The sequence below is a fragment of the Rhincodon typus genome, chromosome 16 (genome assembly GCF_021869965.1).
Source record: "Rhincodon typus isolate 14 chromosome 16, sRhiTyp1.1, whole genome shotgun sequence".
NCBI lineage: Eukaryota > Metazoa > Chordata > Chondrichthyes > Orectolobiformes > Rhincodontidae > Rhincodon > Rhincodon typus.
This window is the reverse complement of record NC_063347.1, coordinates 18,669,511-18,690,970: the sequence shown is the minus strand read 5'-3', so window position 1 is coordinate 18,690,970 and position 21,460 is coordinate 18,669,511. Positions and strand designations below refer to the sequence as shown.

The following is a 21,460-nucleotide window of genomic DNA, read 5'->3' as shown; positions in this document are numbered from 1 at the left end:
ATCCCCTCCTCCCACCTCAAGCCGCACCTCCATCTCCTACCGACCAACCTCATCCCGCCCCCTTGACCTGTCCGTCCTCCCTGGACTGACCTATCCCCTTCCTAACTCCCTACCTACACTCACCTTTCCTGGCCCCATCCCCGCCTCTTCGACCTGTTTGTTTCCTCTCCACCTATCCTCTCCTCTATCCCTCTTCTATCCGCCTCCCACTCTCTCCCTATTTATTTCAAAACCCCCTTCCCCTCCCCCTTTTCTGATGAAGGGTCTAGGCCCGAAACGTCAGCCTCTCTGCTCCTATGATGCTGCTTGGCCTGCTGTGTTCATCCAGCCCTGCACCTTGTTGTCTTGGATTCACCAGCATCTGCAGTTCCTACTATCTCTGACAGGGATAACACAGCGTGGCCAGGCCGCATCAGAGGAGCAGGAAAGCTGAGTTTCAGGTCAGGACCCTTCTTCTGTGTTCCTCCAGCTCTACACTGTCTTATCTCTGACTCCAGCATCGGCAGCTCTTACTATCTCTGAGTGAATACAGATGCTTGTTTGTAGAGAAATGAAATTGAAAGGCCAAGAAGTTACGCTAGTTACATACATAGAATTTCGATTTGATTGCAGAGTCTCTGACAGTCAATCTCGCCGGCCATTGACATTACCTTGCCGAGCATGCCTCTGACAGTTTATCTCACTGCCCACCTGCAATTCCTCACTGTGCAAACGATCCCATGACTACAAATTCAAGAAATTGCATTGCTAGAGAAGATGCATGCTCTTTACAGGCTTTACCAGCTTGTTGCATCGTGTTTCAGTTTGGTCCAGATGGACTGTCACTGCAGGGTAAAGTAAGCTTTATGGTGACAATGCAAACAAATGAATAACAAATATACTAGAAACTGATGTGTGAAACCAGTGTATTTCAATACTACAAACATAGGAGGCTGTTCAGCCCATCATGTCTGTAGGATTTCTGCAAAAGAGTCTTCCGTTCCTCTGCTCATTCTCTGTAGACCTGCACTTTTTCTTCTTCAGCTGTTAAACTAATAGGTCTGTGCAGGACAAAGAAAAATTACAGAAATGTTGCTGCACTCCACATCCAATATCCAGGCAATGCAAGTCAACCAGGTCCTCTGGAAACAAATCATTAGCACAGAAGTGACCTCCTATGCCTCCATGTAATAGATAATAAGGGAAGTGATGGCCTCGTGGTATTATCGCTGGATTGTTAATCCAGAGACCCAGTTAATGTTCTGGAGACCTAGCTTCAAATCCTGCAGTGGCAGATGGTGGAATTTTAATTCCAGATTTTTTTTATTGAATTAGAGTCTCGTAATGACCATGAATCCATTTGTCATTTGTTGGAAAAACCCATCTGGTTCACTAATTTCTTTTGGGAAGGAGACTGCCATCCTTGGTCTGGTCTACATGTGACTCCAGACCCACAGCAATGTGATTAACTGTTAACTTCCCTAGCCAGCAACGCCTTCATCCCTTAATTCAATCCAAAAAAAGTAAAGAAAATATAATAAATCAGTGACACAGTGGTAGTGTCCTTACCTCTGGGCTGTGGAGGCCTGGGTTCAAGTCCCACCTGCATCAGAGGTGTGTAATCGCATCTCTGAACAGGCTGAATTTAAAAAATAATGCAGACACACGGTTCTTGTGACATAGCGTCTCTACCTCTGAGCTAGGAGACCTATGTTCCAGTCCCACCTACTCTAGAGAATCTCTAAAACAGGTTGATTAGAAAATATCAATAAAGCGGATGCAGTTCAAAAAAAAAAAGCAGACCCTGGCTGGGACTAGCATTTGTACACCATGAAAGTGGCTCTATTTTTGTTTTCAACAATAAACAATGTTCCTTTCTAGTCAGATTGTCTGAATTATTACAGAAAAGATTGAGCAAGTTGGTACTTTTTTTTTAGTTGGAAACAGAAAACTGAGTATGATCTAAGTCAGGTTTCAAGATTGTGAAGGATGAATAATCCTGTAATTGAATGCATATGTGGTATCTGCTGTGTTATACATTTTGTGTAAGTCATCAAGTGCAGACTTTAGGAAAAATCCATTGATGCTCAGTAACACTTGCAAAAAGAGTAATTTATTCATAGATTTTAGGAAAAATAAGTAGGTTAAAAAGATAACGGAGAGTGCCTGGAGGAATATGTATAGTATGATGGAGTCCCTAATGGAGTTCTGGATATAGATGCAATTACTAATGAAGGACTATTGTTTCACATTAAACTGCTGTGGGAAGAGAATAATGTATGGACTTAAGCTAAATTCTGTTATTCAGAAATGATGAATAATTCTGAGATGAGTTTTAGTATTCCTGTTGAAGTGCCATAAATTAGAGACTTCTGATTTTGTGTCAAATGCTAATACTTTGTGAACTAGGTACAATAATTAGCTTAGATTTTGGTTTGTTGTATCAGGCTCTGAAGTACAATTTATATCGCAACCACTGTACAGGGCTGTTTCTCATGTTTTTTGGCTAGGGCCAAGTTGCACAAGTGTTCTGCAGGGTTTTTGCCACGAGCCACAAAAAATTCTCTTGTATCTCACTAAACTCATCATGTCAGCCCACACCTAGGATGCCTGTCACAGCTGATTTCCACCCCATCCTGCCATATGCCAGTCCTTGAACAACTCGCCACTCACTGGTTATGTGCTGAGAGATTGGCATTCCTTGCCATCAGCCCTGGCCCTCCAGCATCCATCTTCCCCTTCCTATGGAGGTGAGCAACATGCTACCAGCAAGAGGGCCTGTCTCCTTTGTGAAATGGAGCTAAATTGGGAACAGAGCCGTCATTATCAGGAGTATATCCTGCAGCTAAGATCTGAACACACTTGATATAGTGACACATGCTGCAACTAGATAACAAAGGGCAACCCCCTTTCATCCATCCACATTCCAGCTCAGCATGTGCAGCAACTTGGAGATGCTACACATGCTGAATGACAGATGTTATCAAGAAGGGATTGCCTGCAGCACACCAACACATTACCCCTCAGACCCCCATCAAATATTCCTCTTTACTGCATTCAGTACAGACCATCGTGACACTTGCTTGATAATGAGGAAGTGGATACATGGCTCATACAGGACTCTTGGAAGTTTTGTTTGCTGTCAGGCAGCTTTGGCCATTTGTAACATTATTACTGCTCACTTCAGTATCATTGAGATACCCATGTTCAATTTACAAACACCAAAACATTTGACAATTTGCCTCTTACCAGCATCTGACCCTAAGCACCCTCACTCTGCAGGCACAGCAAATAGGTGATGAACTGATTGCAGATTTAAATGTAGCTATGCTCTGTAAATAGCTGCTTTGTGCATTTGTTGCTACAATGTCATTATTGACTAGCCAACATGAATCCACACTTTTGACTATCAAACTGACACTTAGCCCACCCACCCTGGGCATTGTTCCAGTCAATTTCTAGTAGTTCTTCACATCTAGAGAATGGAAAGTGAGACAAGGAATTCACCTTACAATGGACAGTCTGCATTGGGCCCTGCTTTGTCACCACATACCACCACCACCACCACCCCCCACCTCCCCCAATCTCCCCCAATCTCCATGCCCTGCCATGTTGAGACACACCACATTGAACTTTGCCTATAAGTGTCCTCCCTGGCCCTGAATCCTGGCATCATACCTTCATGAAGCCCCGTCCCTTGTGGAGGCCACAGTGATGGTTCCTGCCACTAACTCAACCCCACTAGTCTAGCATGGTGTTTAATACTGTCTTGCATACAGTCCCAGCCCCATTAACTTTGAAGTTCCCTCCATCTTCTGCTTCCCTAATTTTGTTGTCCACCACACATTTCAGACATAATTTCCCCCTTCTGGTCCTGCAGCACCATTACCACCGTCTTCCCCTCCTCCCTTCCCCCCGGGTACCCAGGAGTGTATTCATCCCACACCTCTGGCTGATGTTGTTGTGTGGAACTTAGGCATAACTTGATCTGACCCTGATCATCGCAAGGGCAAGTTGGCCTGAAGGGCCTGGTTCCATGCTTTAAACCTCTATGACACTGTTCTTGCAACTAATGGTACAGGATTCCCCTACCTGCTGGTGCTCACTCTACAGGACTGACTGCTACTCAGTCTCTGAACCATAATCAGACAGTTTCCCTGTCTTTGAGCATCCCAAGCAGATGACTGACTGACTCTGGTGAATCCCCTGGACTGTGTGTGGACTGTATCCATGACTGCTATTACCAGGACTCCCTGACTGACAATCACCCCCTCCTAACTGGACCAATTTCTGTCATGGCCATTTGGTTGAATGATTGTGCGGTGTGTTTGCAGCTGTTAAATGTTAAATCAACATCTTGGTGTACTGTTCATCATAATGTCCCCACCCCCAGACAGATCACTATTGACAAGCAGTCTGCTTGTCCTTGCTTCCAAAGTTTCCATGCAGCAGCCTGTCAGTTGCTGGTGTGCCTTGTGATGCAAGTCTGTGCTTCATGATCGACCTACCATGAATCGGAGAGGTGTCAAAATAGCTGTGGTGGGTTGGCAGATGCCATTATCTTTTGATGAGGGTACGTACAGCCCGTGTTCATAAAGCAATCCCTGGGACACCGTTTGATTGTAGGTAGAGGTTATTCAGAGAAACCGGTGAACTGAATCTGCCAGATACACACTTTGGTTTCCATGTTGAGTTTCCCAACGTCTAGTTTTTCTAGTGATTTTGTTAAGATAAAAAGCTGAATATTAAGATGAGTGTTAAAGCTGAGGCAAGCTGTGCTGTCAACAAGACATTTAACGAGCAGTAATATCCTTATTTGGTAAGTTGCTGCTGCCTACTGAGAAATTTATCACACTGCTCATGAAAAACATAAAACATGGAACCAGCCACTCCCACCAAAGAGATGGGCATTGCCGAACTTCCTGTCCGATTCTTCCACAAAGTATTGAGACCCATGTGAGATTTCACCCACAGTTCTTCTTGTGAGAAAACCTCTTATTTAAGAAGTTAAAGCATGTTTTATTCTGTATTCTTGAGATAAGCTTCTTTGACAAAACATCCGCAATAGTCAATGACAACCCCTCTCCCAAAAGTTTTTAACAGAGGTGGGGCTTATCTGTAAACACATTACCATCCTGCCCACTCCTGATCCAGTCACCAAAGACAGCGTGTGTGATGAAATCAGCAACTCACTTGCTTTACTGGAAAATTGATCTCAATATTACACGGCCCATGCAAAAATACAGTTGGCATGGCAGTCCGGTGGAAGTTGGTAGGCCTTTTTCTTTTGGTGGTGGGGATGAAGGGGAAGAGGCTATCCTTCAGGTGGTAGCATGTGAACATCCTATTATTTCATGCTCACAGAGCTCTGTTAGCTCTGGATTAGATCTGGATAATGACCAAAATAGAGTAAAGATTCCAGAATCAGTCTGTAATTCTGCTCAGAATGAATTTGTAAGTGGAGGCCTCAGTGGATTACTTGCCTACTATATGGTTTGGGGGTCATATAGGAGACCTGAGGATGAGAACAGAAAATTGAAAAATAGTTTAAATTAAGAGAATCTGTCCACATGAAATTTTATAAGACTTGTTACAGTGAGATGGGTTCTCAAATTAGAATTCTGCAACAGCAAATAGAAAGATGTGGGTGTTTTGGAAACATGAAGCTGCTCTGTTTTGGGATAGAATATTTCGATACATCTGCTTTTAGTTAAATTTTAACAAGATCAAGACTCTTGGGAATGGGTTATTTAAATGGCAGATACAGCTGATATTTTCCATTTAGATTTTGTTTGTGCATTTGATCGTTCTATTGTGCAGAAGAAAATGAGTTTGTAGAATCGTGGTAGAAATCACAGAATGATGACACAAATAGAGATTATTCAGCTGATCAAGGTTGTACTGACTCTATAGGAGCAGTTTAGGTAGTCCCACTTCACCAGCCATTCCCCTCAGCTCTGCATTTTTTTTTAATCTTTATATATCCAATTATCTTTTACACTTCATGATTATACATATAACCCCACCCTCTCTGGTAGTGTATTATGCATCCTTGCTGTATTAAACAAAGTTTTTCCTCGTGCCACCTTTGATTCCTTTGCCAATGAACTTAAACTTATGTTCAAATAAAGGCAAAATACTGCTGGAAATTTGAAACAAGCACAGAATGCTGGAGAAACTAGGGTCTGACAGAAGGGTAATAACAAACTTGAAACGTTAAAACTCTGTTTCTCTCTCCACAGGTTCTACCAGACCTGCTTATATTTTCTGGTTCTTGACCTTTCTGCCATTAGGAACAACTTCCTCTTTATCTACTTTTTTCTAGATTCCTCATGATTTTGAATACCTCTAACAAATTTCCTCTCTCCCTTCTCTTGAAAGGAGATCAACCCAGGATTCTCCAATCTATCCACATAACCAAAGTCCCTTGTCCCTGGAACTATTCTTGTGAATCTTTTTCATAATTAGTTTCTCTAAGATTATTTATTCAAAGATTTGTTGTGTGAAGTTTTACAGTAGAGTTAAATGTTGCAACAAATGAACCTTTGTAATATTTTTCATCGTGTTGAAATGATTTATTATGTGGCATAAACTTTAAAGTCCATTATATGAATTAATTTTAAAATGTTCCTTTGCATACAAAATGAATTGGATGTGAAGCAACTAAATGGATTGTTTATGGTGTGTGTGATGATTTAAATTAAAAAGAGTACATTACTGAATTACCAATAGACAGTTACTCAATATCTTTGCATCATTCTGATTTTGAAGCATTAGGTAAATACAATTGGCATCAATGGTCAATTGTCATTGTATCATAACCATATTTAAGAAAAGTATTGTTCACTTATAAACAAAAAGTAGTTTATATCACAACTGATGACTATTAATTTAGAGACTAGAATTAGAATTGTACACAGTTCAGCACATAACATTCACAACATAAAAATTGCTCTTTTCAAAAAATAATTCCTTTATTTTCTTTAGTACACCCCAAAAATGATCTTGAGTATTCCCAGGATTTTGCTAAGAATCTTTAGTGTTCCCACAAGTTTGCATGTAACAACAATTTCCATTCTAAGTTTACAATAAAGGACTCTCTTTAACTTTTCCCTGCCTAAGGTGTGGTGACCCTAAGATTAAACCACCAACTCTCTAATGAGTGGCCCTGTGGTCCTCTGGAACTATGGCAACTTTACTTGCAATTACAACTCAAGAAACACTTGTGACCTAGTAGGTTTGTGTGTCTCTATTTGCTTAGCCCTATTGAATTTGCTGTTTTGTAGTTGTCCCAAAGAGCTTGAATATTGTATTATATCACACCCAGATAACAATTCTTAACGACTGATTCTGTCGTGATTCTTAAGGTGCAGTCTAAATCTATATCATGTACTCAATATCATATACAATACTTTTTTTTGTTTTCAATGGATAGCTGGCTAACAAAACAAGGAATGGCAACCTGAAATAAAAAATACTGGAGAAACTCAGCAGATCTTGCAAAATCATAGAAAGACAAACAAAGTCGTCATTTCGAGTCCAATATGACTCTTCCAGATAGAAACTAAAGCTAAACCTATCAGATCTGTTGAATTCCTAGGCGAGATCAGTATCCGTTACATCTCACTTATTATAACTTGGTTTGCAGTGAATGTCTGCTCCATATTCATATCATACCTGTTGATGTGTGATTAAATTTGCAAATAAAGAATCTATCCAATTTTGTAAGTTTTCACCATTTATTTCTTTTCATTCATACATGGGATGTGGCTTGACCAGCATATATTGCCAAACCCTACTTTATACAGAATTTTGTTTTAGTTTTATTAATTGCAACATGAAAGTGGCATAAGGTGGAATACACAATTTCACCATTACAAGGAAGAAATTCAAATTCAGTTGACTTGGTGCATTTTGCATGGCAAAGCCTAAACAAGTCAGAGTCTGCCAAAAAATCAGCACTCTCATCTCAAATAACATAAAAATATTGTTCCCCTTTACATTGGTATTCATATAGTGAATGTCCACTTGAGTACACAATGAAAAGCTCAAATTCAACCTTAACTTTTGGTTATGTGGCCCCCCCGCCCCTCAAGTTGTTAGTTAAAGCATAAGAATGATTGGTATTTGGTAATGAATTGAAAAGTATGACTAGAAATCAACAGTTTTGATGGTGTAAGTAAAGAGAAAAAAAATCAAAGATGTTTGAGTGTGAGGATATCTGCTCAATTGAAGTTGCATCATGAACTGACTTTTTGAAATATATCAGTAATAATAAACTTGCCATTTTAAATTTTTCTGGATCCAGAACTTCATGTAGAAATCACAGATATCAAAAATTTGGACGCAGTGATCAACATTCCCAATTTGAATCCCATGCTATTTCCTGTTGCCTCCCGAATGGCTAGTGTGCATGCATCCCTACTTAAAAGCTTTTCAATAAGCATTCTCAACCTTAGAGTTGAACTCATAGTACTTATTCACATAGTTTGCTTCCCTTTTGTATGGTCTTTTGTAAAAAAAAACTTGCGTTGCTGAAATAGTTAGAAAGGTTACAGTACATCCATATCTGGAGCTCTGACCATTAGTAATTAGAAGAGTAGATTGAGCTTCTTGGTCACTCATGTATTCAGGAATAAGCTGTGGAATATTTCTTTGTTTACTCGAACAGTCCTCAAATATTCATTACTCAAAACCAAAGCAAAGTACTGTGATGCTGAAAATTTAAATAAAAATAGTGCTGCAGAAACCCGGTAGGTCCGGCAGCACTTGTGAGAGATTTAAATAGAGTTAACATTTTATACCAATTATAAGTCATATTGACCATGAAATGTTTATTCTGTTTTTCTCTCTCCAAAGATGTTGCTGGACCTGCTGAATTTCTCCAGCACTTAATGTCTTGATCTCAAGTATTGTTTGCCCAATGTGAGACTAATCTACAGACCCATCTGTTCAGACTACTGAACTGTTGTAGATCGCACAACAATAGTCAGGTCCTATGCTGCAAATTATCTTTAAATAATGTCACAGTATTCATTGCCTCTTCTGTTGCAGATTAATAAGCTCATCATAAATTATTTTTGAACTATTCATTTCTGAACATCTTTAAATATATTTATATATTTTTAAAATGGGCATCTGCAAATTAGTATAGGCTTTATTTGAATTCCATTCTGTTGATGGTTTTCAATGACTCTGATTTCATTTGAGCCACATCATGAGATCACTGGTTTGTAATTCATTAGATGATACCTATTAACCATTAGTGGTTAACTGTATATTACTTTATTGTTGGGGTGGGGCAAGGAGAGGAAGAGTTGTGATGGAGAGTTACTGACACTTATATCAGAATGTTGCCACTTTTTGTAACCTTTTATGAGAGACCTGCTTCTTTCACATTGCTTTAGCCAACTTTTGTAAACTCTCATGAAATAAATTACAGTCATGTTATTTACCTCGATCACCTATTTAAACTGTTTGTACTGTCACCTTTGAAAATATATGATGTAGAAATTAACTTAAAAGTAATCTACTGTTCTGGAAACTATGGAATATCTCAGCTTTATGTTAGTTTGCTATAGTGTTCGCTTGTTTATTGTGCAGTTCTTGGAGATCCATCATTATCCTGGCAGCATTGAAGTGTACAATAAATATGGACAATTGCTTACCATTTCCAAAAATGCCATATTTAAAACCATTGTTTTGATGTTGAATGTCTTTTATATAGTTTGGAGTATATACTGAACAAAAACAGAAGTTGCTGGAAAAGTTCAGCAGGTCTGGTAGCATCTGTGAAGGAAAAGTCAGAGTTAATGTTTCAGGTCTGGTGACCCTTCCTCAGAACTTACACTGATTGTCAAAGTGAACTCACTCTATTCTATATCTTATAGTCGTTCTTTGAGTTACACTACCCACAAGGTGATCTCTTATACCAAGCTTTCCATAGCCCAGTACAATAGTATAATTCATATGTTTTAATGAAAAATACATAGTTTCCAGTTCTGTCATAAGATCATTAGAAATATGGCACAGGATTAGACCATTTGGCCCATCAAAGCCTACTCCACCATTCAGTAAAATGTTGGCTAAGCTGGTTGTGACCTTTACTACTTTCCTGCCTGCCTTGTCCTTCATAACCAATTACTCTCTTCTCAATCAAAAATCTGTCAACTTTAAATATTTTCAACAGCTCAGTCTCTACTGATCTCTGGGATAGAGAATTGCCAAGTTTAATGACTTAGAGAAGCAATGTCCCTTCATCACTATCTTGAAAAGTTGCCTCTTTATTTTCAAACTGCCCCTGAGTCTGAGATCACCCCCTGGGGAAAACATGCTCTAAGGACTTATCCTGTCAAACTGCCTCAGAATCTTGTATATTTCAATAAGCTTATCTCCCATTTTGCTAAACTCCAATGGTTAAAGGCCTACTTTTATCGAACTTTCTTCTTAAGAAAATCACTTCATTTCAGGAATCAGCCTAGTGAGCTATTTCTGAACAGTTTTCTACGCGAGTATATCCCTCCCTATGAAAGGAGACCAAAATGCAGATGGTCCTGTAGGTGTGATCTCACCTGCACCCTGTAAAATTGTAGCAAGACTTTCCTAATTTAGTACCCCACCCCGTTGCAATAGAGGCCATGTCATGCTACATTACGGTCTTTTGCACATGGTTTACATTTCAATTTTAACAGGACCGAAGGTGAAAGAGTTACAGATTTTTGACTTAAATCACATTCCTATGAGGCACATATCATGTAGCTTTCCCCAGTTAACTGAGTGGAACTAAACTCTGACACCAGCGTATGGTTTCCGTAACTGTGGCTGTTAATTTTCCAAACACTGTATGCTGTTAAGTCCTTTTTTATAACTGTTATAATGAAGCAGAGATCACTTAACTGTGAAAACCTTACCAAAGGATGTTTTGCTAATTGTCTTTACAGAGAACTTATAAGACTATGTTAGATGACAAAATATTTGCCATAAATTTAAACATCATAACATTTTCGGTCTATTGATGGTGGATGAGATTAAAAGCAAGAGGACTGATTCTATTAAATATAAAATGTTACCTGTATTACACTTGAGGAGCCTGATTTAAATCCGAATCTTGGGATATCGAAACATATATGATTGGTATGATCAATTAATTACTTACTTTTACAACAATTCTTTACTTTTTTTCCACAAGAGGTAAGGTATTAAAGAGTACAAGCAGCGATTCTGCTATAGAAGTTTAAAATATTGAAACAAGCTTCATCTGTAACAGATTACATGAGTTAACAAATCTATTCTTTAATTTGAGTCAAATCCAATAAACTAATTTGTTTATCAAATCATTGCACTGTTCCTATCACAGAAATAATAGGTGAAAAATGTAGTCTTTTGTTTGATCTGCTGGCATTTGTTATCTCATAAACTGATTCTGTTTCCTTTTCAACTTTTCTGTTTTGAATTTGGTCACATTTGCACTTCACATAAAATATTTTTCCCCCAAAAGTATTTGTCAGAACTCACTGGACTTGAAACGTTAACTCAGTTTTTCTCTCCATAGATACTGCCAGAACTGCTGAATTTCTTTAGCACTTTCAATTTTTGTTCCAGAAAATGAAGGCCCAATTTAGTCAGCCTCCTGTTATAGGACAGCTCTCAGTCCAGGCATCAATGTAATGGACTTTTGCCTCCCATGCAACATTATAATTTCATACAAAATAGAGACCAAAACTATGCTCAGTACTCTACATGTGGTCTCACAATATACAATTTTAGCATCGACTCCTTTATTCTTGTACTCCAGTTCCCTTGTAAAGTAATAAAATGTGTCAATCGCTTTCCTAATTGCTCACCATACCTGCATGCTGACTTTGAGTTCCACATGAAGTGCAAACAAGTCTGCCTGACCATCAACATTTAGATGTTTTACACATTTTAAATATTCTGCTAATCTGTCCTTACTACCAAAATGAATAATTTCACACTGTTCCATATTGTATGCCATCTGCCACCTCTTTGCCCATTTACTTACCCTGTTGATATCTCTTTTCAGCCTCTTTTTGTGCTCCTCACACTAAGTTCATACCTAACTTTATGCCATTAGCAAAATTAAGTGCATTACTCTAACTGTTGATTCAAGTTATAAATATAGTTTGCAAATATCTTGGACCCCAGCACTGATCCTTGTGGCATTCTACTAGTTACAGCCCACTTGCTTGAAAATGTCCCTTTATCCCTACTCTTTGCTTTCTGTCTCTTATCCTTTCCTCTATCCATGCCACTATATTGCCCCAACTGCATGAACCTTGACATTACATACTAGTGTAGCACCTTTTTGAATGCTTTTTTTGTGAATTCAAGTAAACTGCATTTATTGGTTCCCTTTTATCTACCCTCCTGGTTACATCTTCAAAAAAGTCCAATAACTTTGTCATCCAGATTTTCCTTTCATAAAGCCAGTCTTGTCATCCTGTGATTTTCCAAGTATATTTTTAATGACTAAGGTCAGAATTTCTATTCTCTTTCCAAGAAATTTAACTTGGATCACAGAAGAATTTGTGGGTGATCTGCTTCATTGATTATCTGAAATAAAAATGCAAATTAATAGATGAAAATTTGCATTTTAACTAACGCAGGATCAATTTAAACGCAACATAATATGCAGTCCTACTGATCTGTTGGGTTTATGATTGTTTTATGCCAGAGTGTCTCTAAGAGGTATGATTAATAATTTAGCAACTCCAAAAAATAGCTACGGACTGAAAATTGCTGGTGTTCTTACTCACTTTACTTGCATGTTCTGTTATTGTATTATAGAATGTCTCAAAGGTACAGTTGGAGCTCTTTTGCTGGAAAACCCAACAGGTCAGAATGGGCTGACGTACGCTGGTCTTTATCATGAGGCAGCCAAAGTATTTGGCCTCAGAAGCAAGAAGCTAAGATTGTGCCTAGGTGATACCAAAGCAGAAGGTATGTCTTGTTGATGTAAGCACTGACTAGGAGAGCTAGGGAGCAACTTAATTTTGAGACTTCAGTACTCCAGGAGTACAGAGAACGTTAAATTGTGACAATTCGTTTTGCCCACGCATAACTTCAACTTTAGTATCTACAGCCCCAGTTTTCCTTTGAATATACCTCTGGTACGTGTTCCAAATACACATTCTTTCCCCTTTCTCACTCAGGACCTTTTTAGGTTTGTGATGCTTGCTGAGTACTGGAAATTTAATTTGACTACTTTAAATGTTTTACTACTTTATTTTGTATGTGTGACATGTTCCTACCTCCGCTCGCTGTTTGCTTTGGTAAACGTTCTTGAGACACTATAAGTAACTATTAACGCTACTTGAATGCTGAGTTTGTGTGGTACCCTCATTTATAAATCAACACTGCAGCTCTGAACTCAAAGTTGTATTGGGAACTCTTACTTTTTTTGTTAATGGCATTTGTCACTTGACTCTGAACCACGGCACCAGTATTCTATACAAAAATTGTTCCTGGCAGATGAAGGTGATTTGAAAAAAAACAGATTTAATTCAGTGACAGCAGCAGAGGAAAAAAATATTCTTGCACAATTGTTAATGCTCCAGAATCTCTTTGTTTCTTTAATGGATCAGACCTTAAATATAATCATGAAGACTCTGTTTTTATTAATTGCATGCTTAATTACAAAAGTAAGTCTGTGCTGACTTTCAATATTTTAAACTGGCTATCATGTTTGTTTGCAACTACTGTTTGTTGATCTTAAGCTCAGAAATGTTAAGGACAAGAATGTAAAAGATCAAAGTGAGTTTATTTCATATATACCAAAGTACAGAAAATTCTGGCATGCAGACTTTATCCAAATAATACGCAACTTAGTTGTGATGAGTCATTTTAAATATATGTTCTTAAATAATTCAATGTCCATAATAGTTAATGTTTTCTGAAGCAAGCCACAAAAATGCAGAAATTTTTAGCTTTTGATGGTGACTTCAGTTTCAAACTTAATTGGTTTACAACAAAAATATAAGTAACCCTTTGGTTCTACACAGAGTATGGGAAAAGAGAAAATGTGATGCAAACTTCTATATATTTTTACAATGGAAGAAACATGATTAGTGATGTTTCTAGAATACCCTTTCCCATGTGGTGTCAAAATAGCACTCTGAAAAATTCTAATTTAGTTTGCAATTTTCTAAGTCTGATTTAATTTGCAGTGATCCACACTATGTAAGCACTTAAAATGGTTCGAATAATAGAATGCCAAGCTAGTGAACAAAAGAGTACAGATAGTCGCGTTCAGCATGTGCTGAAACATTATTTAAAAGCCTGTAAAGAAAGAATGTTGAGTGCCATTACTCTTAATACTTCCCAAATAATAGTTACATTGTTGCACATCATTTTTAAATGTGTTCAATGTTTGTTTATAATTATTTTGATACATTGTTATAAATGATAGTTTAAACAAAATGTCATTTCAACGGAAATGTTTACTAATTTACATCTATCAACTTATTACCAGCGCCACAAGTATATTGCTGTTTCTGTTATGATGTCTCATTACTTATTGTACTAACATTGATGTTCTGATTTCCCCAAATGGAATAATTTTTGATCCACTGATGCTGTGGTAAGGCATGAAACTTGAATGTTTCTGTGCTAATGTGGTCAGTTAAGAAGTGGAATAATTGCAGAATGGAAATCTATTTTCTACTGTATCCCAACAATCATGTCGAAGGCTTGCAGCTCCTCCTGACTGAAGCTTCATCTTATGCCTGTTTAACATTTTAGTTCCCTCACCCAGCTACCATGATGGTTACTGCCCATGAACTATCCCCATTAAAAAATAATATACGCTTCAGGGTTGAGCACTGGCAATATCCCACCTCAGTGGTATCAAAAATAACTTAATGCACAAAATGTCTTAAGGGTACACCAAATTCTTTTTTTGAACTTTTTTTGTCTAAAGTGCCATGTATAAACCATTAGCTTTAAAGTGCATTTTTGAATTTTAATTCTAGTACAATTCCATTTGGACAGCATGTGCTCATTCTGAATTAATATTTGACCTGTGTTGTGCACATGAATTTTTGAATGCAGTGTAGGTAGGCCAATAAAATGGGCTGCTGCATCTGTGTTACCATTTTTAACTTTAAAATAGGTCATGGTCTATTGTAGGATCCTCGTGAGGATAGACACAATTTAGAGAAGAATAAAAATTGGTATGAAAAGATTTTGTCTCTTGTATTAAATTTGTTCCATTTGGCTTGTAAGCAGTTTTTATTAAGTATTGACCAGTGAAGACCACAATATAGTGCAATAACAACATAAGACAAGACGAGCAGTGGTAATGTATCGCACAGTTGTCTGTGAAATTTTATTTCAAGTCATTTGAAAAATAGAGAGCAAATGAAAGAAGACATGAAATATTCTTCAATCTCTTACAAAATAAAATAATGCCCAAATTTTGATTGGTCAAACTTATGGTGCAAAATGAATACCTATCTCAGCTCTTTTCAATATTTTAACAAAGAAGAAAAGGTGCAAAAGATTTGACATATTTTACAGAACAGTATTGGTTTCCAAGACTTGTAACCTAATTTATCAGTAAGGTCTGAAGTTTGCAAGAAGCTGTAAATAGGCCCACTAGATAAGGATACTCTTTTCATACCTTTCTTTAAAATTGCTTTTCTTCAAGGAGTCCTTTTGTCCAGATTTCTAGTTGGCATTATCCTACAAGCCTTTATTTTTAAAAGACTTGCATACCATTGCAATAATATTTGAATCGATACTGAATATTTATTATGGAATTCATTTATCGTGGAAACTTACTTCTTAAGGTGCATCTGTGTGATTAATTTTCTTGTGCCTTTGCTCCTACATACAAAAATAAACAAATGCACATTTACAAGTTTACTACGTATGAGTTTGATCAGTGCACATGAATCAAACTACATATTTTGCTGCATTACATTAGATGGAATTAAATTAACACACCATTGTGAAATTTGTGCATTTTGACTGAGATTATGTAGTCCAGTTTCAAATTTTTCAGCATTCCATTTTGGATTGAGGGTAGCAAGTAAATCACTGATATTTGGGAAGGTTGTTTGGAACTGAGTCTTAGGCTTTGGGCTTTATATATATCGTATTCAATTTTACTTCAAATGTCAGATTGTTTCCACGATCAGCAATTATAAGTCACTCTTGTAATCTTGGGGGGGGCTAAGTGTGAATGTGTAATTTTTCACATACAATAATAGTGCTTTTTCTAAAATATCGCTAAACACATCTTTTTTCAGAAATTACAAATGACGCTTCAATGAAAACATTGAACATGAAGACCATTTACATTCACGTTTTGCCGACAACAGCAGAGTCCTAAGATCTGTACAGATATTTTAGTTCTTATGAATGCTGCATTATGACCATGTTGTACTGCTAATGGATAATCCATACCTGGAATTAATTTAGAAAATTTGAAAATGTTATTTGACTGTACACTTGACACATCACTGAAGAAGATTGAATGCTATTTCATAAAATTACATTTTGTTTGATGTCATAAATATTGATTAATTTTCCTCAAACCTTGGCAAGGGTAATCTACAGTTGGACATTATAACAACATAGGTGTGAAGGAGGCTACAGGTGGGAAGGCAGAAGTGCTAAGTCAGTTCTTCCTTTCATTCTTCTGAGTACTTGATCTCCTCCATGCTGTTGTACTGAGCAGAGGCCAGGTATTTCCCCATAGACGGAGGGGAATTCATTTTAAGGCTGATGATGATTGATGTTCTTTATAGCTTGATCGGAATAACATTAATAGAGACCTGGGAGGCATCCTCTGCTTTAGGTGCCTTATGGGAGCTGGAGGCACAAAGGATACAAATAGAGAGACTGAAGCATTTGCTATCAGAAAAATATATAATTGAGCAGATAACAACAAGATACATTAAGAACAAGAGAAAAATTAAATCTGAAGCAGCAAAGTTTCCACAATCTTGTTCATCTTCTCTGAAGTCCCCATTTTGCACACTGGTTATGCCACAAAATTATGGAAAAGAACAAAGATTATTATTCCTAAATCTTTGTAGTATTAGCTTAGATCTTTGCAGCATCTGAATGAAAAATTGCCCTCTAATATTTTAGATTGAACTACCAATTCTACTGTTTAGAATTTTTCTTCGATAACAATTAGGTCTTGGCATTTTGTCCCCTTTCTCGTGGGCACTATTTCTAACAGTTAAACTGAGATTGTAGACTTTTAAATGATGCTACCAGGTTGTTTTGTGGCATCTTTGCAGAAAATGTTACCCTGCTAATGTTCACTGTATCTTAATCACCCAAAAGATAACATGGTTCAGACCTCATGGTCTGTTGAAAAATACTTCTTTGGATACAATATCTGCATGCAGATCAGTGGGTAGCTTGGTAAATGCATGTGAATCAAATTACATATTTTGCTGCATTACAGTGGATGGAATTAATTTGACAAACCATTGTGGAATTTGCATTTTGACTTCAAGATCATGTCGTCCAGTTTCAAACTTTTGAGTGGAGGTAGCAAGTAAACCACTGATATTTGGGAATGGTGCTTCGATTGGAGTCTTAGGCTTTGGGTTTCATATACATTCTATTCAATTTTAGTTCAGATGTCAGATTGTTTTTATGATCAACAATTAAGCAGGCCTGCACAACATATGCTTTACAAAATGCAAACATTGCCACTTTGAGAATAAAATTCTCCTTGGTAAATGTGGTGTGAACAGAAAATGCATTGGACACTTATTCAATATAATTGTCAAATAAGCAGTTATGTTGTCATCACATGCTTGCACTATATTATTTGGATAGACTCTAATTATATTCGCATTGTGTTAACTCCAGTATACATCCTTTGTCCCATGAATTTTAAGTTCATACCTGCGGTACTAACATTCTAATATTTTCACAATGGTATATTGTAGGAATGAACATGTTGCTTGTAGTTCTATTTCATTAACTTTCAAACAGCCTCTGCAGAAAATGCCTTCTTTAAACTTGAAACTATGCAATGCAATTCCCCACAAATGGGCAAAAATGGTTTGGATAACTAGCAACTTACAGTTGCTAAAGTACATTTTGGAAATTCTTGTTTTGTTATACAGTTATACATGTGCCTAGGAATTGTATTTTTCAAATGTTAAGCCTTCCTGTTGCTTCTGTAGTAATTGCATTACTCCTAAAGACCCATTGGGAAAGCAAATTACTTTGGGCTCACATTCAGTTATAAAATTTGGGTTCAGATTATTTGTTTCTCAGTACATGAATTAACTTTAAATAAATATAACAATGTGATGTAGTGACAATTGTAATGATGCACTTTGTTTTATTATTATTGGAACCTCTTAATCAATGCTGCTTCTTACCAGTAGCTAAATTTGTTTGTAATCCATTTGATGTAGTTAGTGTAGACAAAGTCTACGTCTAAACCATATGACACTTTTTAAACAATATACACTGAGAAAGAGGGCTTTATCAAAGCCACAGTGAACAAGGAGATTGCCCAGATATTGGATGAAATTTTTAAAAATGGGATATTAGGAAGGAAGACAGTACTTAAAATTGATAATTTACCTTGTCGGATAGGATAGATTCTAGATTGCTGAGGAAAGTAAGACTAGAAATTGCAAAAGTGCTGTCCATCGTCTTCAAAACATCCTTAGAAACAGGAGTGATGCCAAACAACTGGGGAGTTGCAAATGTTATACCCTTGATTGAAAGAAGGGAGAATTGGAAATACATGACTATGAGTAAACCAGTTTAATGTCAGTTTGTCTGGATGTAAGAAACATCTAGAAAGGTTAACCCCGGGAGAAAATTAAGCACTGCTTGGTAGATAGACATGAACTAATAGTGGACTTGTTAAGAGTAAATCATATTTAATGAACTTGAATGAGTTCTTTCGAGAAGCACCAAAGGATCGGTAAGAACAGTACACTGAACATGTATATAAGCTTTAACAAGTTGTTGATAACATACCACATGTTAGGCTTATTGGCAAAATTGAAGCCCATAGGATTAAAAATGGCAGTGGTTGTTTCAATATAAAATTGGCTAAGAGGTAAAAAAAAACAGATTTGTGGTGAGTGGCTGTTTTCAGACTGGTGGAAGGCATATAGTGGATTTCCCCAAGATTCACTGGGACCACTACCGTTGTGTTTTGGATCTGTGTTAATGAAATGGAATTTAGATTACAGGGTGCACCTTGGAAATTTGCAGATGTGAAACAACACTAAGGGACGAATGCCCCACGTTTGAGTCTATATACAGGTTGGTGAAATGGATGATCACAATGGCAGAGAAAATCCAATGCAAAAAAAAAAATTAGATACATTTTTCTAAAAAGGAGAGACAAGATATGCTAAATTGTAACTTTGGAAGGTTCAAGAAAAATGTGCACCAATTTTTCTAAGTGCTGACGATTATCCTAGCTTGTTACATTGAAGTGAAAATCAAAGATGATGTTTTGTTTCAGAGATAGTAGGAACTGCAGATGCTGGAGAATCCGAGACAACAAGGTGCAGGGCTGGATGAACACAGCAGGCCAAGCAGCATCATAGGAGCAGATGTTTTGTTTGTCTCTTTATTGATAGAAAATTTGATTTTTTTTCCCCAAATGTTAAAGCTATGGTTTAACTGTTAAAATATTTTTGCTGTCTTGATCCAGCTGTAGTTAAGTGCTATTTGCCATTGATTCACTGGTTTGTGATCTGATTTATTTAATGAGTTGGACAGCTGAAACAAATATTGCAGAGCAACTGAAATCAACAGTGATGCACCAGAAACATCAATAACAATCATTCAAATAAAATGTGATTCAGGAGCTACAAGATACAGAGAAAATATTTCCACTCACAGGGAAGTCAAACTAGAAGTCATCAAATTAAGATAGTTACCAAGAAATACAATAAGGAATTTGGAAGAAACTTCTTTACCCACAATGGTAAGAAAGTGGAACTCACTCCAACAGTTAGTGAGTGAATCAAACAGTATAGATCTTTTTCTGCTCGACAGTCTTTGGACGCAGAAGGAAGTAGAGAGTTACAATGACAAATTTAGATGAGGAAAGATGAAACGAGATTCCAGTGGAACAAAAATATTGACATGGACGAGTTGTACCAATGGCCTGTGTCTATGTCACATACCCACTGTACCCCTCTGTAATTATTACTACAGCAAGAAAGGAATTTTTGTAAACCAAAGGTAGAGAATTTATAATATCAAGTTCAAAAGCCTGTTAACATACAGTTATCAATTGACAAATCAACATTTTCTTTAGTTGTAGTTAAATCACTTCTGCTTTCCTTAGTAATCACTCACTATTGCTTCCTTCGTCCACAGAGTCTCAGTGCTCAGTTACAGACTGCAAGCCTTAATCTTGCATTCCTTTTAAGTGCAGAGGGAGCAGCAGGCACCTTTTCAACGTGGCGAGCGCTGAAAAGCCAGTGGAGGACTTGGACCATGCTATGTCAATGTCGTACCTGCAGCATATGTTAGCAGTTTACACAGCAAACACACTGCATAGTCTTTAAGCAATTGGCCATGTGCACCAAGAAGCACTACAGACTGCTAGGGGCTACCTCCATAGCCAGTCAAACCGATCATCTGATTACCCTACCAGGGTTAGCCTGGTCAGTCAGGCACTTGGTCTGACCAGAGTCTGCTGATCCATGTCTTTGGTTTGAGCCACAACCAGTACAGCTCGGTCAGTTGGGGTGCTGTAGAGCTCTAAATCTAGCAGCTAGCTGTTGTCAATAGTGAATAGGAGAGGACTGTGAGTTCCAGAATTAGGGCTTTGTAACTGGCTTCTACAGGCGGAGAGTGTTGATCCAACAAAAGCATTTTGAATTTCCTAAGTCGAAGATGCTGGTAACTTGGGAGCATTAATAATTGTAGAAAGGGGTTCGAGGAAAAGAAGAGGGGCCAATAGGTCAAAGGGGCCACAGGGACAGCAATATGAAATACAATATGAAGGATGGCTGGAAATCTGTATATTACAGGTGGAAACTGCAGGTCATTTGCACTAAAATAAATTTGGATTGCTGCCACATCGGATCAAAAGTTAACTGCACAATAACTACACAAAATGATACCATCTGCAGTGTGAGTGGAGTAAGTTACTGTTTTTTCTTCAGGTATGGCACATAAATCAGTTATGGGGACACAAAAATAAATCCTTGGAAGGACTCCAGAGATGATGATTTTCAAACAAGTTGCAAATTATTCTTCCTAATATCAGTTTTAATTTTTTGCACATAAATTTATGATCCCTGTTGAGACCTCGTGTTTCAAAAAAGGAAAATATGAACTTTCAGTTAATAGCTGAAAGACACAAGACGTTTTCATGTTTTAAGACTGACTGTAATAAGCAAACCAGGAGCAACATTGACAAACACTACTTAGGGTTTATACAATCTATGTTTTGAACTACTGATTTTTAATTTTAATTAAAATTAATTTTAATAAGTAA

General features: G+C 37.4%; 1 protein-coding gene across 1 annotated transcript in view; it reads left to right on the top strand.

The window, feature by feature from the left end:
* Window positions 1-18,296, top strand: part of iars1 (isoleucyl-tRNA synthetase 1) — a 125,975-nt gene extending 107,679 nt beyond the window's left edge. The window contains exons 22-23 of the mRNA XM_048606306.1: window positions 12,787-12,939; window positions 16,251-18,296. Of these exons, the coding sequence (XP_048462263.1) occupies window positions 12,787-12,939; window positions 16,251-16,333 (236 nt within the window). The 3' untranslated portion in view covers window positions 16,334-18,296. The remainder of the gene's footprint in view (window positions 1-12,786; window positions 12,940-16,250) is intronic.
* Window positions 18,297-21,460: the final 3,164 nt, after the last annotated feature.